The sequence below is a fragment of the Nerophis ophidion genome, linkage group LG24, assembly GCF_033978795.1.
Source record: "Nerophis ophidion isolate RoL-2023_Sa linkage group LG24, RoL_Noph_v1.0, whole genome shotgun sequence".
Lineage (NCBI taxonomy): Eukaryota > Metazoa > Chordata > Actinopteri > Syngnathiformes > Syngnathidae > Nerophis > Nerophis ophidion.
Window position 1 is genome coordinate 3,777,051 of NC_084634.1, and position 23,426 is coordinate 3,800,476.

Consider the following 23,426-nt stretch of genomic DNA (forward strand, 5'->3'; position numbering starts at 1 on the left):
GGAGGTGGTCCGAAGGGCAAGGCAAGCTCTGCTCCAAGGCCCAGTGGAGTACCTTACCAGGTCTATAAGAACTGTCCAAGACTACTCCACAGACTCTGGAAAATCCTGAAGGTGATCTGGAGGAGGGGCAAGGTAGCAGACCAGTGGAGACAGGCAGAGGGTGTGTGGATCCCAAAGGAGGAGAAGTCTCAGAACATCAATCAGTTCCGAACCATCTCGTTTGGCCAGAAGACTGACAAACTACCTCCTGAAGAACTCCTACATTGATACGTCAGTCCAGAAAGGAGGGATCCCAGAGGTATCTGGATGGCTGGAGCACACAGGCGTGGTCATTCAGCTCATCAGGGAAGCCAGGGAGAACAAGGGGGACTTGGCTGTTCAGTGGCTGGACCTCGCAAACGCCTATGGATCCACACCCCACAAGCTGGTCGAAGAGGCACTGAACCGGCATCACATTCCAAAGAAGTTCAGAGACCTCATTCTGGACTACTATGCCAACTTCTATCTAAGAGTCTCCTCCGGAAAAACAACTTCCAACTGGCACAGGCTTGAAAAGGGGATTATCACTGGCCGTACCATCTCAGTCATCCTTTTTGCACTCTGCAGAAGTTCAGTGCAGAGGGCCCCTCTCCAGGTCTGGAGTCCGACAGCCACCCGTCCGAGCCTTCATGGACGACCTGACCGTGACTACTACATCCGTCCCAGGTTGCGGGTGGATCTTGAATGGCCTTCAGGAGGTGATTTACTGGGCTCGCATGAACTTCAAGCCGGCCAAGTCGAGGTCCCTAGTGCTAAAGAAAGGGAAGGTTACTGGCAAGTTCCGCTTCTCAATTGGCACCAGCGAAATACCATCACTCACCGAGGAACCTGTGAAGAGCTTGGGTAAGGGGTTTAATTTCAGCCTGAGAGACGCAGCCTCCACAAAATCGACCAACCAAGACCTGGAGACCTGGCTGACCGTGGTGGATAAGTCTGGCCTTCCAGGCAAGTTCAAGGCCTGGATTTACCAGCACGGGATCCTCCCTCGGATCCTCTGGCCCCTCATGGTGTACGAAGTCCCCATTTCAAGGGTGGAAGGATTTGAGATGAGGGTCAGTAGGTTCCTGCGCAGGTGGCCAGGACTGCCGCGAAGCCTAAGCAGCATTGCTCTATACGGGCACAACAACAAGCTGAAGCTCCCCATCAGCAGCCTGAGCGAGGAGTTCATGGTGGCACGGTCCAGGGAGCTCTTACAATATCGGGAGTCCAGTGACCCAAAGGTTGCACAGGCTGGGATTGAAGTTAGGACGGGGCAGAAGTGGAGAGCTGTCGAGGCTGTGGATGTCGCAGAGGCAAGACTACGGCAAAAGGTGTTGGTGGGAACAGTGGCGCAGGGGAGATCTGGCTTAGGTAGCAGAAGAACACCTCGCTATGATAAGGCGCAGGGGAAAGAGAAGAGGTCACTGATCCTCGAGGAGGTGCGAGCAGGAGTTGAGGAAAGGCGAACCGGCCAGATGGCGGGAATGCGGCAACAGGGCGCCTGGACGAGATGGGAACAAGCAGCAGAGCGTAAGGTCACGTAGACCGAGCTCTGGAACCCCATTGGATAAAGTTCTTGATCCAGGCGGTCTACGACGTGCTGCCAAGTCCATCCAACCTCTTCACCTGGGGGAAAGGTAGAGACACCAGGGTGCCCCCTCTGCCAGAGGAGAGGAACCTTGGAGCACATCCTAAGCTGTTGTCCAAAAGCCCTGGGTAAGGGGCGGTACCACTGGAGACATGACCGGGTCCTGAAGGCCATAGCTGATACCATCTGCCAAGGGAGTCAGTCACCGCAAGAGCCTCCGCCCAGTGAAGAGCACCACTTTCATCAGAGCTGGGGAGAAGTCAACACCGGCTGCCCGGAACACCTCTTCTGGTCTGTTGGCAACAGCACGAGACTGGGAGCTGTCAGTTGATCTGGGAAAGCAGTTGAAGTTCCCTGACGTGGTTGCCAAAACAACACTAAGGCCAGATAGTGTGCTCACCTCAGTGGCCTCCAAGCAGGTAATCCTCCTGGAGCTCACAGTGCCTTGGGAGGACCGCACGGAGGAGGACCAATGGGAGGAAGAGCGCAAAGTACTCTCAGCTTGTGGAGTGTCGGAGCAATGGGTGGCGAGCGATGTGCCGGTCCGTTGAAGTGAGATGTCGAGGGTTATGCAGGGCCTACAGAATTCTTGGCATGACAGGGGCCAGCCAGCAAAGGACCATGAAGTCAGTCACAGATGCAGCAGGAGTGGCATCAAGGTGGCTGTGGATCAGGAGGGGAGAGGCGTGGCATGTAGGGGAGTAGAACTACCCGGACACAGACTGGGGTCTGATCAACCCTGGCTGGGTCGCCTAGGGGAGGGGGTCTGATTGTTGAGAGGCCCGAAACCCCCCTGTGATCCGAGGTTACATCACTGAGGTCCAGTTGCACCATTGGTGTATTTAAATAGTATATATATATATATGCATACACATATATATATACATATATATACATATATGTATATATATATATATATATGTATAAATATTTCTAAAAATATATATATTTGTATTATACAAATACATATATGTATACAGGTATATATATATTTATATATAAATTAGATATTTCTAAAAATATACATATTATATATACAAAAGTATATATGTATTTTAAAAAATATTTCTAAAAAATATATAATGTACATATCCAAAAAATTTATATCAAATACATTATTTGTAAATATATATATTTATACATATATATATATATATATATATATATATTTACAAAAAATGTATTGAGATATATATTTTTGTATATATATTTTATATATTATATATATATAAATATATATATATATATAATATATAAGATATATATACAAAAATATATATATAAATATATTATGTATATATATAAATATATATATATAATATCTAAGATATATATACAAAAATATATATCTAAATAAATAAAATATTTGTAAAAACAGAAGCAAAAATAAATTATATATATATATATATATATATAAATTAAATATTTCAAATATATATATATATATATACTATATACAAAGATATACATAAAAAAGTATATATATATACTTAAAAAATATGTATATTTGCAAAAATAGATATATTTCTAAAAATATATATATTTAAAAAATATATTTCTAAAAATATATATATATATATATATACCCAAAAATATGTATCTAAATAAATAAAATATTTGTAAAAACACATATATATATATATATATATATATACACACATACATACATATATATATATATATATATATATATGCCAAAATAAGGTCATAAATAAAAAAATTTAAAAACAGAAACACATCCTTTCATTCCCGTGCTTTCGAACATAAAAATCAGAGTACTTTAAAGAGCTGGAATATATTTCAACACAGTACTCCGGTCTAGGAATCCCCACTTTCATATTTACATGATTTAACAACAACAAAACCAAAGCATTAAAAAAGCCAGGAGGCCAAAAAGGTCCTAGTTGTTGACAAAGTCTACTCTTAGACATTTAGATTTCAAGTCACGTTCTCTCAAACAGAAACTCTGAACAAACGCAACAAAACTACAACTTTAAAACATCTAAACTGCAATTGGTTCCATTTTAAAATTAAATAAAGGATGTGATTCTGTAAATCATACACAAACACACACACATATATATATATTTATATATATATATATATGTTTAGACAAATACAAAAAAACTGCATAGTGAAAAAGAGTGTACTGTCTCTTTAAGACGAATCAAGCTGGGTTTCATGACTGGAAGAGCTTGTGTTCTTTTCTTCAGCCCAGGTTGATCTGCCCTGCAAACGTGGTGATGAGCAGGATGATGGCGAAGCCCGTCAGCAGCCCGGCGTTCTGGATCAGGAGGAAGAGCAGCCTGGAGGAAGTCCGCGTGGCCTCCCGAGAAATGGCGTCCATCTCCGGGAACTGAGAGGGGGAACAAAAGCATCAGGCTGGGTGTTTCCGACCAGGGGAGGTCGTCGCCTCACCATGTCTGCCAGGGCGATGTAGAGGAACATTCCCCCCGCCACGGCGAAGATGGCGTTGGGGGCAAAGTTGCTGCCCAGCAGGATGCCCAACACCAGACCCGCGTAGCACGCCATGGCCGACAGGAGGTTGAAGAAGATGGCCTGAGGGACGCTCATGCCCGAGTTCAGGAGGATCACAAAGTCACCTGAAGCACACATTAGCTCAACTTCCTTTTTGGGTCTTTTATTACAGTTAACTTCCATTTTCATCTCGCCGCCAGTGACTTAAATCGGCCTTTTATTAGCATTCCTAACATCAAAACTGATGCAGTTCTAGTATCAGCCAGTAGAGGTCGACAAAGTTGACTTTATACTTTTGCCGCGTGACTATGGAGATTTATTTTTTTGTGTCTTTAGTACAAAAGCTTCTTTTTTTTTTTTTTTTTTTACATGATTTTATGTAGCTCAATTTTTGGCCTTTGAAATTCGTAAACTTTTTTTTTTTACATCAAATTATGCTGACAATTAAATTGGAAAAAACATTTTTTAGTAAAATGCTGGTTTTTTAAAGTGTGTAAAAAAGTGTGTAATGTAAAATATATTTTAGTGTGTAAAAAAAGCCGTGTAAAAATATCCATCCATCCATCATCCATCCATTTTCTACCGATTATTCCCTTTCGGGGTCGCGGGGGGCGCTGGCGCCTATCTCAGCTACAATCAGGCGGAAGGCAGGGTACACCCTGGACAAGTCGCCACCTCATCGCAGGGCCAACGTATAAAAATTCAGTGTAAAAAGAAATTCAGTGTAAAAATATTAAATGCATAAGACTTCAGTGTGTAAAAAATTCAGTGCATAAAAATATTCAGTGTATAAAAATTCAGTGTGTAAAACAATAATTATAAAAATATTCAGTGTAAAAAAAATTAGAGTGTAAAAAAAATATTTGTACAAAATATTCAATGTAAAAAAATCAGTTTAAAAAATTCAGTGTATGAAAAAAAATCTGTAAAAATATTAAATGTATAAAAATTCAGTATATAAAAAATTTCAGTGCAATAAAATATTCAGTGTATAAAAATTCAGTGCAAAAAAATTCATTGTGTAAAAAAAATTATAGTAAAAATATTCAATGTATAACAATTAAATGTGTATAAAAATTAAGTGTGTAAAAAAGATATTTGTAAAAATATTCAATGCATGAAAATTCAGTGTATGAAAAAAAATCAGTGTAAAAATATTAAATGTATAAAGATTCAGTGTATAAAAAAATTCAGTGCATTAAAATATTCAATGTATAAAAATTCAGTGTAAAAATATTCAGTGTTTAAAAATTAAAAGGTAAAAAAAAATGTAGTGTATAAAAAATCAGTGTAAAAATATCCAATGCATAAAAAGTCATGGTAAAAAATTCAGGGTATAAAAAAATCTGTTAAAAAAAAATGTTTGTAAAATATATATATATATATATATAAATTCTGTGTGTAAAAAACATATTTGTGAAAATATTAAATGAATAAAACTTCAGTGTAAAAAAAATCAGTGTATAAAAAAATAAGTGTATAAAAAAATCAGTGTAAAAAATATTCAATGTTAAAAAAAGTCAGTGTATAAAAATTAAGTGTAAAATAATTTAGCGTACAAAAATTCAGGGTATAAAAAAAATTCAGTGTATAAAAAAATCAGTCTAAAAATATTTTAGGTATAAAAATTCAGTGTAAAAAAATCAGTGCAAAAATAATACAAGTATACAAATTTCAGTGTATAAAAAAATTCAGGGTATAATAAGAAATCAGTGTAAAAATATTCAATGTATAAAAATGTCAGTGTATAAAAAACAGTGTATAAAAATTCAGGGTATAAAAATTTTCAGAGTATAAATATTCAGTCTAAAGAAATTCAGAGTATAAAAAAATATTCAATGTATTAAATTTCAGTAGATAAAAAATTCAGAGTAAAAAATATTCAGTGTAAAAAAATTCAGGGTAAAAAAAAATTCCTTGTAAAAAAATTCGGGGTACAAAAAAAAAAATCAGCGTATAAAAAAATTTAGTGCATAAAAAAAATCAGTGTAAAAAACATTTTAAGTAAAAAACAAAATCAGTGTATACAAATTTGATGTACAAATATAAAGTGTAAAACAATTCAGGGTATAAAAAAAAAATCAGTCTAAAAATATTTAATGTATAAAAATTTAGTGTATAAAAAAATCAGTGTCAAAATTTTAAATGTATAAAAATTTCAGTGTATGAAAAAAATCAGTGTAAAAAATAATCTATGATAACATTCTCCGTATAAAAATTCTGTGTAAAAATATTGAGTGTAAAAAATTCAGTGTATAAAAAAATCAGTGTAAAAATATTCAGGGTATAAAAATTCTGTGAAAAATTCAGTGTATATAAAAAAATCATTGTATAAAAAAATGTGTAAAAAATATTGAGTGTAAAAAAAACTATGATAATATTCTCTGTATAAAAACTCTGTGTAAAAATATTGAGTGTAAAAGAATCCGTGTATAAAAAAAATCAGTGTAAAAATATTCAGGGTATAAAAATTCAGTGAAAAATTCAGTGTATAAAAAAATTCAGTGTAAAAATATTCAGGGTATAAAAATTCTGTGAAAAATTCAGTGTATAAAAAAATGTGTAAAAAATATTGAGTGTAAAAAAAAAACTATGAAAATATTCTCTGTATAAAAATTCAGTGTAAAAATATTGAGTGTATAAAAAAAAATCAGTGTAAAAATATTCAGGGTATAAAAATTCAGTGTATAAAAAAATCAGTGTATAAAAAAAATGTGTAAAAAATATTCAGTGTAAAAAAAAATCAGTGTATAAAAATTCCATGTATGAAAATTAAGTGCAAAATTCAGGGTATAAAATTTAAAAAATTGGTTATACACTGAATTTTTGTAAACACGCATATGGCTAGCAAATAGTTTTTCAATGAAACTCAACATAATTTGATTCAGTTCACAAAATTTAAGCGCAAAAAATATGACATAAATCATGTTAAAAAAAACAAAAAAAACCTTTCTTAATAAAGACACAAATTAACCTCAATATGTGACCATTAAAGTCAAAAAAATAATTTTACAAAAAGGCATTTATATGGTGTTTTGATGTCCGAGTCTCCGATAAATGGAGCGAGGGTGAAAAAGTATTAATCGTGCATCAACATTATTTTATAATCAACGCCTTATTGTTGCGTGAAATGCCCAGATTAAATAGTAATAAAATGTCTATTTTTAAGAAGTGACTTCAGCCATTTCCCGCTCACTCACCCAGCTCGTGGGGGAACTCCTCGCACACGATGGCGGTGGACGTGCTGAAGCCGGCCAGGACGGACACGGTGAAGGAGGCGCCGATCGCCAGGCCGTCGATGAAGTTGTGCAGCGCGTCGCTCAGGGTGATCATCCACGCCACCGTCTTGATGTTGCCGACGCGCTGGCCACGCAGACAGCGACACATCACGCTGGACGCCTGCACATCCTGGGGGTGGACAAACAGATAAAAGCCAAAAAAAAGCGAAATTTTTTAGCCAACTTTTGTATTGAAGTGGGAATAGCAAACTTCCTGTTGATTTTAGCCAGGGGGTGTCAGTGGATGAAATATAGGTCTAACTGAGACCTACATAGTGCTTTTTGTTTCATGGTTCTAGGACATTCCTACTGGAAGTTACAGACAGTTTTGTCTGTGTTTTCTTCCTAGCACAATTTTGAGTTTTGGGGTTTAGTTTTTTGATTAGATCACAATTTTTCGCCAGTCCTGATGTGTGTGTCAAATTTGGTGAGTTTTGAAGTATGTTAAGGGGGTCAAATTACAGCTCAAAGAGGCGGCGGTATAATAATAATAAAGAATTAAAGCTGCAAGCAGCGATGGACGGGACCGACTTTTGCTGTTTTTTCCTGCCTTTACCCATTCAACATATTTTTACCTGCACTTTACCTACCTTCCCAGCATCCTGGGGTCACACTACTGTTTCTTTCTGTCACCCATACATGCTGGTGCTTCCTGCCATCACCCAGACAACATATCTTTACCTGCACATTACCTACCTTCTCTGTATCCTGGAGTCAAAACTGGTGCCTCCTTCTTTCACCCAGTCAACATATCTTTACCTGCACATTACCTACCTTCTCTGTATCCTGGAGTCAAAACTGGTGCCTCCTTCTTTCACCCAGTCAACATATCTTTACCCGCACATTACCTACCTTCTCTGCATTGTGTGGTCACGCTGGTGCTTCCTGCTTTTAAGCAGGCCATCTTGAGACGGCAGCAGCGCAGCAGTTCTTTAAAGGCTCGTAAAATCAAAACCGGAGCAGTTAGAAAAACTCTTTGCGCAACTTTTAATCAAAAGGGTTCAATCTCTTTCCTGTGCAAGTATGAAGCCGACACAACAAACGCGCTCAGAGGAGATAATGTTTGAAAAAAGGTGACGGGTTTTTACAAAACTATTGTTTCGAAGGGGTGATTGCCGACTTCCTGTTGATTTTTTCTGAAGGATGTCAATGAATGAAATGTAGGTCTAAGTGAGACCTACATGGAGGTTTTTGTTTTATGTCTCTACGACATTTGTATCGGAAGTTACAAGCAGTTTTGTCTGTGTTTTATTCCTAGGGGGCGCTAGAGCGCAATTTTAAGTTTTAGGTTTTTTTCAGTTTTTTTTTGTTATTTTCTCCGGTCCTGATGAGTGTGTCCAGTTTGGTGAGTTTTGAAGCATTTTTAGGGGGTCAAATTACAGCTCAAAGAGGCAAAAATGACATTTTTTTTAGGAAACTTTTGTTTTGAAGGGGTTTTTGCCAACTTCCTGTTGATTTTTCCTCCAGCAATAATGGCACTTGTAAGAAACTTACTTTATTTGTCGCCATGGAGGCCAGGATTAGTGATTTACGAATCAGCTAAAACACTGTGGATGGACGTTAGCCGCTAGCTAGCTAGCCATGACTTAAAGCACCCGTTCTCCCTTTTCTGTCTACACACTGTGTCTGCTTGTAAGTACTCTGTGTGCGCGCGCTGCCGGACATGCTACTCCGCCAGTGTCAGCACGTCGCGCTGATACTTTTTTAGAGGCGGTATAGTACTGAATATGATTCATTAGTACGGCGGTACTGTATATTCCATCCTAAAAAAAAACGTCCTGACTGCAAACTGGCTAACGTGGACATTTCCTCAAAGGGCTCCTCTTATTGGAAGGTGAGAGCAGACGCACGTCAGCGAGCTTCTAGAACTGCAGACTCATTTTGGCGACGCACAAGGAGAGGTTTGAGCAGCCAGAGGACAATTCCCGCTTTGAGCAGACATCCTGCAGTCGTCCACGCCACGTGAAGTCATCAAGAGGTATCAGCAAACGCCGGCTGATAAGACCGAGGGCCCGTCGGATAAAACCTGATTGGGTCCAAAGTCGAGGCTCACCTCCGCCGGGATCATGTCTGCACGCGTGCGGTCCGAGTTGACGCTGCTGACGCTGCCCGAGATGCTCGGCACCGTCTTGGAGTCCCCCTTCTCCGGCACCTCGCCGTTCTGCAGGGGCGGGGCGGCAGGAGCGAGGTGGGAGGGGCCGTGCTGATGATGGAGAAGACCCAGGTTAGCTCCGCCCACTTTAGTCTGTTTTGTATTGAAACAGCATTGAAGAATGTCGGAGGAAGGAAGGAAGAACTAAAAGGAAGGAGCAAAGATAACGAAGGAAGATGGATGGATGAAGACGTGGTGAAAAGTAAAAGGCAAGAGAAAGGAAAAGATGGAAAGTAAAGAATAAGAAAGGATGATGTAGAACGTTGGAAGGAAGAAATGTGAGGGAAGAAAGAGTGAAGGACAGAGAGAAAAAAAGTGGCAAAACAAAAGCAAGGAAGGCAAAAAGGAAACAAAATGGGCAAAACAAAAGCAAGGAAGGAAAAAGGAAACAAAAGTGGCGAAACAAAAGCAAAGAAGGAAGAAAGGAAAAAAAGTGGCTAAACAAAAGCAAAGGAAGAAAAGGAAAAAAAGTTGCAAAAGAAAAGCAAAAAAGGAAGAAAGGAAGTTAGGTGAAGAAGGGAGTAAAGATAAGTGAAAAGGAGGAAAATCATTTAGTGGCTGGGAGGAAACGGGAAGCACAGAAAGGAAGGAAGGAAATACGGAAGAACTAAAAGGAAGGAGCAAAGATAAAGAAGGAAGATGGACGGATGAAGACGTGGTGAAAAGTAAAAGGCAAGAGAAAGGAAAAGATGGAAAGTAAAGAATAAGAAAGGATGATGTAGAACGTTGGAAGGAAGAAATGTGAGGGAAGAAAGAGTGAAGGACAGAGAGAAAAAAAGTGGCAAAACAAAAGCAAGGAAGGAAAAAAGGAAAACAAAGTGGCAAAACAAAAGCAAAGGAAGAAAAGGAAAAAAAGTTGCAAAAGAAAAGCAAAAAAGGAAGAAAGGAAGTGAAGTGAAGAAGGGAGTAAAGATAAGTGAAAAGGAGGAATATAATTTAGTGGATGGGAGGAAACGGGAAGCACAGAAAGGAAGGAAGGAAATACGGAAGAACTAAGAGGAAGGAGCAAAGATAAAGAAGGAAGACGGATGAAGATATGGTGAAATATAAAAGTTGAGAGAAAGGAAAAGATGGAAGTAAAGAAAGTGAAAGAATGATGTAGAAAGTTAGAAGGAAGACATGTGAGGGAAGAAGCAGTGAAGGACAGTGCAAAAAAAAGTGGCAAAACAAAAGCAGAGAAGGAAGAAATAAGGAAAAAAGGAAAAAAAAAGTGGCAAAACAAAAGCAAAGAAGGAAGAAAGGAATTGAAGTGAAGAAGGGAGTAAAGATAAGTGAAAAGGAGGAAAATAATTTAGTGGCTGGGTGGAAACGGGAAGCACAAAAAGGAAGGAAGGAAATACGGAAGAACTAAAAGGAAGGAGCAAAGATAAAGAAGGAAGACTGACAAAGATATGGTGAAAAATAAAAGTCGAGAGAAAGGAAAAGATGGAAGTAAGGAAAGAGAAAGAATGATGTAGAAAGTTAGAAGGAAGACATGTGAAGGAAGAAGCAGTGAAGGACAGAGCGAAAAAAAGTGGGAAAACAAAAGCAGAGAAGGAAGAAAGAAGGAAAAAAGGAAAAAAAAGTGGCAAAACAAAAGCAAAGAAGGAAGAAAGGAAGTGAAGTGAAGAAGGGAGTAAAGATAAGTCAAAAGAGGAAAATAATTCAGTGGCAGCGAGGAAATGGGAAGCACAAAAAGGAAGGAAGGAAATATGGAAGAACGAAAAGGAAAGAGCAAAGATAAAGAAGGAAGATAAACGGATGAAGACGTGGTGAAAAGTAAAAGGCAAGAGAAAGGAAAAGATGGACAGTAAGGAATAAGAAAGAATGATGTAGAACGTTGGAAGGAAGAAATGTGAGGGAAGAAACAGTGAAGGACAGACAGAAAAAAAGTGGCAAAACAAAAGCAAGGAAGGAAAAAAGGAAACAAAAAGTGGCAAAACAAAAGCAAGGAAGGAAAAAAGGAAACAAAAAGTGGCAAAACAAAAGCAAAGAAGGAAAAAAGAAAAAAAAAGTGGCAAAACAAAAGCAGAGAAGGAAGAAATAAGGAAAAAAGGAAAAAAAAAGTGGCAAAACAAAAGCAAAGAAGGAAGAAAGGAATTGAAGTGAAGAAGGGAGTAAAGATAAGTGAAAAGGAGGAAAATAATTTAGTGGCTGGGTGGAAACGGGAAGCACAAAAAGGAAGGAAGGAAATACGGAAGAACTAAAAGGAAGGAGCAAAGATAAAGAAGGAAGACTGACAAAGATATGGTGAAAAATAAAAGTCGAGAGAAAGGAAAAGATGGAAGTAAGGAAAGAGAAAGAATGATGTAGAAAGTTAGAAGGAAGACATGTGAAGGAAGAAGCAGTGAAGGACAGAGCGAAAAAAAGTGGCAAAACAAAAGCAGAGAAGGAAGAAAGAAGGAAAAAAGGAAAAAAAAGTGGCAAAACAAAAGCAAAGAAGGAAGAAAGGAAGTGAAGTGAAGAAGGGAGTAAAGATAAGTCAAAAGAGGAAAATAATTCAGTGGCAGCGAGGAAATGGGAAGCACAAAAAGGAAGGAAGGAAATATGGAAGAACGAAAAGGAAAGAGCAAAGATAAAGAAGGAAGATAAACGGATGAAGACGTGGTGAAAAGTAAAAGGCAAGAGAAAGGAAAAGATGGACAGTAAGGAATAAGAAAGAATGATGTAGAACGTTGGAAGGAAGAAATGTGAGGGAAGAAACAGTGAAGGACAGACAGAAAAAAAGTGGCAAAACAAAAGCAAGGAAGGAAAAAAGGAAACAAAAAGTGGCAAAACAAAAGCAAGGAAGGAAAAAAGGAAACAAAAAGTGGCAAAACAAAAGCAAAGAAGGAAAAAAGAAAAAAAAAGTGGCAAAACAAAAGCAATGAAGGAAGAAAGGAAAAAAAAGTGGCAAAACAAAAGCAAAGGAAGAAAGGAAGTTAAGTGAAGAAGGGAGTAAAGCCAAGTGAAAAGGAAGAAAATAATTTAGTGGCTGGGAGGAAACGGGAAGCACAGAAAGGAAGGAAGGAAATACGGAAGAACTAAAAGGAAGGAGCAAAGATAAAGAAGGAAGACGGATGAAGATATGGTGAAATATAAAAGTCGAGAGAAAGGAAAAGATGGAAGTAAGGAAAGAGAAAGAATGATGTAGAAAGTTAGAAGGAAGAAATGAGAGGGAAGAAGCAGTGAAGGACAGAGAGAAAAAAAGTGGCAAAACAAAAGCAAAGAAGGAAAAAAGGGGAAAAAAGTGGCAAAACAAAAGCAAAGAAGGAAGAAAGGAAGTGAAGTAAAGAAGGGAGTAAAGATAAGTGAAAAGAGGAAAATAATTTAAGGGCAGCGAGAAAACGGGAAGGACAAAAAGGAAGGAAGGAAATATGGAAGAACGAAAAGGAAAGAGCAAAGATAAAGAAGGAAGATAAACGGATGAAGACGTGGTGAAAAGTAAAAGACAAGAGAAAGGAAAAGATGGAAAGTAAGGAATAAGAAAGAATGATGTAGAACGTTGGAAGGAAGAAATGTGAGGGAAGAAGCAGTGAAGGACAGAGAGAAAAAAAGTGGCGAAACAAAAGCAAGAAAGGAAAATAGGAAACAAAAAGTGGCAAAACAAAAGCAAGGAAGGAAAAAAGGAAATAAAAGTGGCAAAACAAAAGCAAAGAAGAAAGAAAGGGAAAAAAAGTGGCAAAAGAAAAGCAAAAAAGGAAGTCAGGAAGTGAAGTGAAGAAGGGAGTAAAGATAAGTGAAAAGGAGGAAAATAATTTAGTGGCTGGGAGGAAACGGGAAGCACAAAAAGGAAGGAAGGAAATACGGAAGAACTAAAAGGAAAGAGCAAAGATAAAGAAGGACGACGGATGAAGATATGGTGAAAAATAAAAGTCGAGAGAAAGGAAAAGATGGAAGTAAGGAAAGAGAAAGAATGATGTAGAAAGTTAGAAGGAAGAAATGTGAGGGAAGAAACAGTGAAGGACAGAGAGAAAAAAAGTGGCAAAACAAAAGCAAGAAATTAAAAAAGGAAACAAAAAGTGGCAAAACAAACGCAAGGAAGGAAAAAAGGAAATAAAAGTGGCAAAACAAAAGCAAAGAAGGAAAAAAGGGAAAAAAGTGGCAAAACAAAAGCAAAGAAGGAAGAAAGGGGGAAAAAGTGGCAAAAGAAAAGCAAAAAAGGAAGACAGGAAGTGAAGTGAAGAAGGGAGTAAAGATAAGTGATAAGGAGGAAAATAATTTAGTGGCTGGGAGGAAACAGGAAGCACAAAAAGGAAAGAAGGAAACACGGAAGAACTAAAAGAAAGGAGCAAAGATAAAGAAGGAAGACGGATGAAGATGTGGTGAAATATAAAAGTCGAGAGAAAGGAAAAGATGGAAGTAAGGAAAGAGAAAGAATGATGTAGAAAGTTTAGAAGGAAGACATGTGAGGGAAGAAGCAGGGAAGGACAGAGTGAAAAAAAGTGGCAAAACAAAAGCAAAAAAGGAAGAAAGGAAGTGAAGTGAAGAAGGGAGTAAAGATAGGTGAAAAGAGGAAAATCATTTAGTGGCAGCGAGGAAACGGGAAGCACAAAAAGGAAGGAAGGAAATATGGAAAAACGAAAAGGAAAGAGCAAAGATAAAGAAGGAAGATGGACGGATGAAGACGTGGTGAAAAGTAAAAGGCAAGAAAAAGGAAAATATGGAAAGTAAGGAATAAGAAAGAATGATGTAGAACGTTGGAAGGAAGAAATGTGAGGGAAGAAGCAGTGAAGGACAGAGAGAAAAAAAGTGGCAAAACAAAAGCAAGGACGGAAAAAAGGAAACAAAAAGTGGCAAAACAAAAGCAAGGAAGGAAAAAAGGAGAAAAAATTGGCAAAACAAAAGCAAAGAAGGAAGAAAGGAAGTGAAGTGAAGAAGAGAGTAAAGATAAGTCAAAAGAGGAAAATGATTTAGTGGCAGCGAGGAAACAGGAAGCACAAAAAGGAAGGAAGGAAATATGGAAGAACGAAAAGGGAAGAGCAAAGATAAAGAAGGAAGATAGACGGATGAAGACATGGTGAAAAATAAAAGACGAGAGAAAGGAAAAGATGGAAGTAAGGAATAAGAAAGAATGATGCAGAAAGTCAGAAGGAAAACATTGATATGTGAGGGAAAAAGCAGTGAAGGACAGAGAGAAAAAAAGTGGCAAAACAAAAGCAAGGAAGGAAAAAAGAAATAAATGGAACGATAAAGGAAGGAACAATACAAAGGATAAAAGAAAGAATAGAAGATAAAGGAAGGAACAAAACAAGGGATGAAAGAAGGAAAGATAAAGGAAGAAACAATACAAAGGATGACAGAAGGAAAGATAAAGGAAAAACAATACAAATGATAAATGAAAGAAGGAAAGATAAAGGAAGGAACAATACAAAGGATGACAGAAGGAAAGATAAAGGAAGAAACAATACAAATGATAAATGAAAGAAAGAAAGATAAAGGAAGGAACAATACAAAGGATGACAGAAGGAAAGATAAAGCAAGGAACTAAATGAAGACTAAAGCAAAGACTAAATGAACAAAGGGAAGATAAGGGAAGGAAAACAGGATGAGAGAAGGAAAGATGAAGGAAGGAACAAAACAAAGGATGAAAGAAGTAAAGATAAAGGAATGAACAAAACAAATGATAAAAATAAAGAAGGGAAGATGAAAGAAGGAACAAAGCAAAGGATAAAATAAAGAAGGGAAGATAAAGGAAGGAACAAAACAAAGGATGGAAAAAGTAAAGATAAAGGAAGGAATACAACAAAAGATAAAAGAAGGGAAGAAAAAGGAAGGAACAAAGGATGAAAAAGGGAAAGATAAAGGAAGGAACACAACAAAGGATGAAAGAAGGTAAGATAAAGGTAGGAACAAAGGATGAAAAAAGGAAAAAGGAAGGAACACAACAAAGGATAAAAGAAGGAAAACATAAAGGAAGGAACAATACATAGGATAAAAGAAAGAAGAGAAGATGAAGGAAGGAACAAAACAAAGGATGAAAGAAGGAAAGATAAAAAGGAAGGAACAAAACAAAAAATGAAAGAAAGCAAGATAAAGGAAGGAACAAAACAAAGGATGAAATAAGGAAAGATAAAGGAAGGAACAAAACAAAGGATGAAAGAAGGGAAGATAAAGGAAGGAACAAAGGATAAAAGAAGGAAACCATAAAGGAAGGAACAAAACAAAGGATAAAAGAAAGAAGGAAAGATAAAGGAAGGAACAAAACAAAGGATGAAAGAAGGGAAGATAAAGGAACAAAACAATATATTCCATCAACATGAACTCAGTGCAGAAAAAACCTGAACCCTCAAAACAAAACTGTGATTTGAATGGATAAAAGTGAGGAAGTGATACTGATAAAGCACGAGTGGAGTGATACCTCATGTTCCACCCGCAGAAGCAACCTCAAGATCCTCTCCACCAAGAAGAGCAGGTAGAATCCTCCAAAGATGCCGATGGCGTTGGCCACGTAGTCGTCCTCCTTGGGATCAAACCCGAGGGCCTGGGCGGCAAAAAGAATGTCAACAATGCCAGTTGATATCCTGACCTCCGACGCGGGTGCGGCGAGGGCGGAATGCGTGCCGACCTCGGGTATGAGCTGCAGCACGGCGTTGGAGAAGAGAGTCCCGATGGCCAGGCCGATGAAGTAGGTCAGGACTTTGGGGAAGTAGGACTTCTTGGTGAAGGGGATCAGCAGCAGGCCCAGCAGCGCCGCCAGGTTGATGACCGTCACCGCCAGGAAGCCCCACCCCCAAACTGGGCGCACATACGGATATCAAGCCTCATAGCCAGGGAACAGTATCGGCCGTCTGCTGATACCATGCTTGTTATCGTTACTATCATGTTAACAAGGAATTTGGAAAAAAAATTAAAAATTGCTAAAAATGTTAGCATTTTGATGTTAGCATGCTAACATTGGCATGCTAACAGTTGACAAGTGTCACGTACAGAGTTATATGACTCTAGGCTGTATGGCTGGGGAATTAGAAAATAAAAAAGTTGTTAAAAAAGTTAGCACTTTAATGTTAGCATGCTAACAGTTTACAAGTGTCACGCACCGAGTTATGTAACTCTAGGGTGTATGGCTTGGGAATAAGAAAAAAAAATGTGCTAAAAAAGTTAGCACTGTAATGTTAGCATGCTGACATTAGCATGCTAACATTTTAAAAGTGTTACGTTCAGAGTTATATGAATCTAGGGTGTATGGCTGTGGTATTAAAAAAATACATTTTTTGCTAAAAAAGTTAGCACTTTAATGTTAGCATGCTTACGTTTGCATGCTAACAGTTTACAAGTGTCATGTACCGAGTTGTATGACTCTAGGGTGTATGGCTGGGGAATTAGAAAAAAAAGAAATGCTGAAAAAGTTAGCACTTTAATGTTAGCATGGTTATGTTAGCATGCTAACAGTTTACAAGTGTCATGTACCGAGTTGTATGACTCTAGGGTGTATGGCTGGGGAATTAGAAAATTTAAAAAAATTTGCAAAGAAAGTTAGCATTCTAATGTTAGCATGCTTACGTTTGCATGCTAACAGTTTACTAGTGTCACATACTGAGTTATATGATGCTAGGGTGTATGGCTGGGGAATTAGAGAGAAAAAAAAAGTACAATTAGCTAAATAAAGTTAGCACTTTAATGTTAGCATCCTTACGTTTGCATGCTAACAGTTTACAAGTGTCCCGTACCGAGTTATATGACTCTAGGGCGTATAGCTGGGGAATTAGAGAGAAAAAAATTAACTAAAAAAGATAGCACTTTTATGTTAGCATGCTTGCGTTTGCATGCTAACACTTTTAAAGTGTCACATACCGAGTTATATGACTCTAGGCTGTATGGCTGGGGAATTAGAAAGTTTTAAAAAATTTGCTAAGAAAGTTAGCACTCTAATTTTAGCATGCTTATGTTTGCATGCTAACAGTTTACAAGTGTCACGTTCAGAGTTATATGACTCTAGGGTGTATGGCTGTGGAATTGAAAAAAAAAATGTTTTTGCTAAAAAAGTTAGCACTTGAATGTTAGCATGCTAACATTAGCATGCTAGTAGTTAGCATGTGTCACATACCAGGTTTTATGACTGTAAGGTGTATGGTTGGGGAATTGGAGGAAAAAAACAAAGTTGGCTAAAAAGTTATGTTAATGCTAGTTTGCTAGCATGCTAAAATTAGCATGCTAACTATCAGCTAGCTATCAGGTAGCTACAAGATAGCAGCTATCAGCTACATACTAGCTGGATGGCAGAGGCGGGCATCGAACCTGAAACCTTTAAGTTGCAAGCACGGCTGCTCTACCTACCGCGTATCTTCTAACTAGTATCTAGCTGATAGCTACTAACTCGTAGCAAGCGGATAACTGCTAACTAATAGCTAGCTGATAGCTGCTAACTAGTAGCTAGCTGATAGCTCGTAGATAGCTGGTAGCTTGGGAATAGCTAGTAAATAGCTGATAGTTAGTTGAAAACTGCTAGCTCGTAGATAGCTAATAGCTTGTAGATCGCTGCTAGCTAGTAACTAGCTGCTATCTCGTAGATATTTGCTAGCTAGTAGATAGCTGATGGCTCGTAGCTAGCTGATGGCTCGTAGCTAGCTGATAGCTCGTAGATAGTTGATAGCTAGCTGCTAGCTCATAGCTAGCTCGTAGATAGCTGATAGCTCGTAGACAGTTGATAGCTAGATGCTAGCTCGTAGCTAGCTGATAGCTCGTAGATAGCTAGTAGATAGTTGATAGCAAGCTGCTAGCTTGTAGATAGCTGATAGCTGCTAGTTCATAGACAGCTGCTAGCTCGTAGACAGCTGATAGCTGCTAGCTCATAATTAGCTGCAAGCTTGTAATTAGCTGATAGCTCGTAGATAGTTGATAGCTAGCTGCTAGCTCGTAGATAGCAAATAACTTGTAGATAGTTGCAAGCTAGCTGATAGCTCATATATAGCTGCTAGCGAGTTGATAGCTCATAGATAGCTGCTAGCTTGTAGATAGCTGCTAGCTCGTAATTAGCTGCTAGCTCATAATTAGCTGCTAACTCGTAGATAGCTGCTAGCTAGCTGATAGCTCGTACATAGCTAGTAGATAGTTGATAGCTAGCTGCTAGCTCGAAGAGATAGCTGATAGCTGCTAGTTCATAGATACCTGCTAGCTCGTAGACAGCTGATAGCTTCTAGCTAACAGTTAGCTGCTAGCTCGTAATTAGCTGATAGCTCGTAGATAGCTGATAGCTCGTAGATAGCTGATAGCTCGTAGGTAGCTGATAGCTTGTCGATAGCTGATAGCCCATAGATAGTTGCAAGCTAGCTGATAGTTCGTAGATAGCTGCTAGCTTGTAGATAGCTGCTAGCTAGCTGATAGCTAATAGATAGCTGCTAGCTAGTTGATAGCTCATAGATAGCTGCTAGCTAGTTGATAGCTCATAGATAGCTGCTAGCTCGTAGATAGCTGATAGCTCGTCGATAGCTGATAGCCCATAGATAGTTGCAAGCTAGCTGATAGCTCGTAGATAGCTGCTAGCTTGTAGATAGCTGCTAGCTAGCTGATAGCTAATAGATAGCTGCTAGCTAGTTGATAGCTCATAGATAGCTGCTAGCTTGTAGATAGCTGCTAGCTCGTAGATAGCTGATAGCTAGTTGATAACTGCAAGCTCATTGATAACTGCTGACTTGTTGATAGCTGCTAGCTTGTAGATAGCTGACAGCTGCTACCTAGTAACTAGCTGCTAGCTCGTAGATAGCTGATAGCTCGTAGCTAGCTGATAGCTCGTAGATAGCTAGTAGATAGTTGATAGCAAGCTGCTAGCTTGTAGATAGCTGATAGCTGCTAGTTCATAGACAGCTGCTAGCTCGTAGACAGCTGATAGCTGCTAGCTCATAATTAGCGGCAAGCTTGTAATTAGCTGATAGCTCGTAGATAGTTGATAGCTAGCTGCTAGCTCGTAGATAGCAAATAACTTGTAGATAGTTGCAAGCTAGCTGATAGCTCATATATAGCTGCTAGCGAGTTGATAGCTCATAGATAGCTGCTAGCTTGTAGATAGCTGCTAGCTCGTAATTAGCTGCTAGCTCATAATTAGCTGCTAACTCGTAGATAGCTGCTAGCTAGCTGATAGCTCGTAGATAGCTAGTAGATAGTTGATAGCTAGCTGCTAGCTCGAAGAGATAGCTGATAGCTGCTAGTTCATAGATACCTGCTAGCTCGTAGACAGCTGATAGCTTCTAGCTAACAGTTAGCTGCTAGCTCGTAATTAGCTGCAAGCTCGTAATTAGCTGATAGCTCGTAGATAGCTGATAGCTCGTAGATAGCTGATAGCTCGTAGATAGCTGATAGCTCGTAGGTAGCTGATAGCTTGTCGATAGCTGATAGCCCATAGATAGTTGCAAGCTAGCTGATAGTTCGTAGATAGCTGCTAGCTTGTAGATAGCTGCTAGCTAGCTGATAGCTAATAGATAGCTGCTAGCTAGTTGATAGCTCATAGATAGCTGCTAGCTGGTTGATAGCTCATAGATAGCTGCTAGCTCGTAGATAGCTGATAGCTCGTCGATAGCTGATAGCCCATAGATAGTTGCAAGCTAGCTGATAGCTCGTAGATAGCTGCTAGCTTGTAGATAACTGCTAGCTAGCTGATAGCTAATAGATAGCTGCTAGCTAGTTGATAGCTCATAGATAGCTGCTACCTTGTAGATAGCTGCTAGCTCGTAGATAGCTGATAGCTAGTTGATAACTGCAAGCTCATTGATAACTGCTAACTCGTTGATAGCTGCTAGCTTGTAGATAGCTGACAGCTGCTACCTAGTAACTAGCTGCTAGCTCGTAGATAGCTGTTAGCTAGCCAGCATTATTTGGCTGGCCTATTAAGAAAGAGTAGAGTTGTGACAAGGTCAAATGAAGGACTTAGGTGAGATAGAGTATCTGCTGTACTATGAACATTAGAGTGTGTAGATTGAGGACATTATTAATCATTAGTTGATGACACACACATTATTAATCATTAGTTGACGACACACAGCCAGCGGGGCAGTAAATATAAACAAACTCTTCCTTTGTCTTGTCACAAACTACACGGAGCAGCGAGGTCATTGCAGGACACGCTGACACACAACAACAACAACAACACCCGAGGACAGGAAGTGGCCCAAAAAAGACAAAAGGTAGTAAAAGAGGACTGACCCGAGTAGTGGAGGGGAGGCGGAGGGTGGGGGGCGGTGTAAGGGCAGGAGGGCAGCAGCACCTGGGTCAACACGGCAGGACAGATCCTCTCCAGGTGGTCCACGCCCAGCTGGCTGCCATTTGGGAGGCCAAAGTGGGACAAGATCTGCTTGGCCGACAGGCACTGAGGGACACGAAACATGCTTTTATTTTGACATACAGGAAGTAGCCACACTTTTTCCACATTTTTCTTATGTAAAAACCTTATTAGACCCCTATCGTATTTCTAAGGTTTTATTATTATTATTATACCTTTGTCCTGTAATTTGACCCCCTTAACATGCTTCAAAAACTCTCCAAATGTGACACAAACATCAGGACTGGCGAAAATTGCCATCTAATCAAAAAAAAAAAAACTCAAAATTGCGCTCTAGCGCCCCCTAGGAAAAAATACAGACAAAACTGCTTGTAACTTCCGGTAGGAATGTCGTAGAGACATGAAACATAAACCTCTATGTAGGTCTCACTTAGACCTACATTTTATTCATTTACATCCTTCAGCAAAAATCAACAGGAAGTTGGCAATTACCACTTCAAAACAAAAGTTCTGTAAAAACCCGACACCTTTTTTCAAACATTATCTCCTCCGAGCGCGTCTGTTGTGTCGGCTTCAAACTCGCACAGGAGAGAGATTGAACCCTTCTGATTAAAAGTTAAGAAAATAGTTTTTCTAACTGCTCCGGTTTTGATTTTACGAGCCTTCAAAGAACTGCTGCCGTCTCAAGATGGCCGCTTAAAAGCAGGAAGCACCAGCGTGACCACACAATGCAGAGAAGGTAGGTAATGTTAGGTAAAGATATGTTGACTGGGTGAAAGAAGGAGGCACCAGTTTGACTCCAGGATACAGAGAAGGTAGGTAATGTGCAGGTAAAGATATGTTGAATGGGTGAAAGAAGGAGGCACCAGTTTGACTCTAGGATACAGAGAAGGTAGGTAATGTGCGGGTAAAGATATGTTGACTGGGTGAAAGAAGGAGGCACCAGTTTGACTCCAGGATACAGAGAAGGTAGGTAATGTGCGGGTAAAGATATGTTGACTGGGTGAAAGAAGGAGGCACCAGTTTGACTCCAGGATACAGAGAAGGTAGGTAATGTGCGGGTAAAGATATGTTGAATGGGTGAAAGAAGGAGGCACCAGTTTGACCCCAGGATGCAGGGAAGGTAGGTAAAGTGCAGGTAAAGATATGTTGAATGGGTGAAGGCAGGAAACACCAGCAAAAGTCGGTCCCGTCCATCGCTGCTTGCAGCTTTAATTTCAAATTAATTTTCCCCTGAAAATTCGACACGAGGTGAAAATATTTTTTTAAATTTTAGTTTACAAATATATTCAAAACAAATAAAAAAAAAAAATCATTAGTATTAACGCCCTAAGGTTAAATGTACCAAGCCTGTGGCGTCGTATTATTATTATTATTATTTTTTTGGCGTCTTATTCCCAAAAAGTCTTTAGGCCAGAGGTGCATCAACAAATACAATTTTTTTCCCCAAAAATAAATTAGCAAAATCGATAAAAAAAAATAAAAAATTAATCACATTGTTACAATGGGGTATTTTGTGTAGAATTTTGAGGACAAAAATTTATTTATTCCACTTTGACATGAGGCCGTAACATAAACTGTGGAAAAAGTAAATACTTTGCAAACACAAACATGGAAGCCGCAAGGTTCAAAGCGTGGGAAAAATAAATAAATATATATATATATATATATATATATATATATATGTATAAATATATATACAAAACTTTGTGTTATAGGTGACAAAGTACATTATTGTTAATTATTAGTTTGAAAATGTCAGCTTTTTCTCATTACATCATGATTTATTGCTATTTTTTCTCACATTTTTATGTATTTTTGCACTATAAGCCGCTGCTTTTTTTCCCACGCTTTGAACCTTGCGGCTTCCATGTTTGCGTTTGCAAAGTATTCCCTTTTTCCACAGTTTATGTTACGGCCTTATTTTAAAGTGGAATAAGTTAATTTTTGTCCTCAAAATTCTAAACAAAATAACCCAAAAAGTTACAATGTGATTTTATTTACTTTTTTATCGATTTTGCAGATTTATTTTAGGGAAAAAAGTATTCACAGGCTTTGCTTTGTTGATGCACCTCTGGCCTCGAGTCTTTTTTTTTAATACGACACCAACAATTTTTTAAAAAAGAAAGAAAATAAGAAGAAGCCACAAGCTTGGCACATCTATCTTTAAGGCGTGAATACTTATGATTTTTTTGTTTTAAATATATTTGTAAAATAAAATAAAAAACACCTTTTCACCTTGTGTAGAATTTTCAGGGGAAAATTAATTCATTCCTTTTTGAAAAGTTTGGATATATATATATATAAATGTGTGTTTTTAGCATTTTTTTTATGAAAAAAATATTAAAATGGCCCCATAATACTTGACTTTTCAGTATGTGGTCCTTGGTGGAAAAGTTTAGACACCCCTTATCTAAAATATTAGAAGATTTAAAAATAAAAAATAAATCACATTGTCACTATGGGGTATTTTGTGTAGAATTTTGAGGACAAAAATTAATGAATGGATTTGAAAAAAGACTCGAGGCTGTAATTCCTGCCAGAGGTGTATCAACAAAACGGAGTCTGTGAATACTTTTTTCCCCAAAATAAATGTGCAAAATGGCTAAAAAAATGTTTTGTTTTAAATCACACTGTCACTATAGGGTATTTTGTGTTGAATTTTGAGGACAAAAATGAATTTATTCCACTTTGAAATAAGGCCGTAACATAAACTGTGGAAAAAGAAAATACTTTGCAAAC

The 23,426-nt window shown here is 38.3% G+C and overlaps 1 protein-coding gene across 1 annotated transcript in view; it reads right to left on the minus strand.

Moving 5' to 3' along the window:
• Positions 1-3,382: 3,382 nt before the first annotated feature.
• slc39a8 (solute carrier family 39 member 8) overlaps positions 3,383-23,426 on the minus strand; it is a 23,781-nt gene continuing 3,737 nt past the window's right edge. The window contains exons 2-8 of the mRNA XM_061886801.1: positions 20,609-20,771; positions 16,041-16,210; positions 15,834-15,956; positions 9,416-9,565; positions 7,285-7,492; positions 4,025-4,209; positions 3,383-3,962 (exon numbers count right to left, since the gene is read on the minus strand). Coding sequence (XP_061742785.1) covers positions 3,816-3,962; positions 4,025-4,209; positions 7,285-7,492; positions 9,416-9,565; positions 15,834-15,956; positions 16,041-16,210; positions 20,609-20,771 — 1,146 coding nt within the window. The 3' untranslated portion in view covers positions 3,383-3,815. The remainder of the gene's footprint in view (positions 3,963-4,024; positions 4,210-7,284; positions 7,493-9,415; positions 9,566-15,833; positions 15,957-16,040; positions 16,211-20,608; positions 20,772-23,426) is intronic.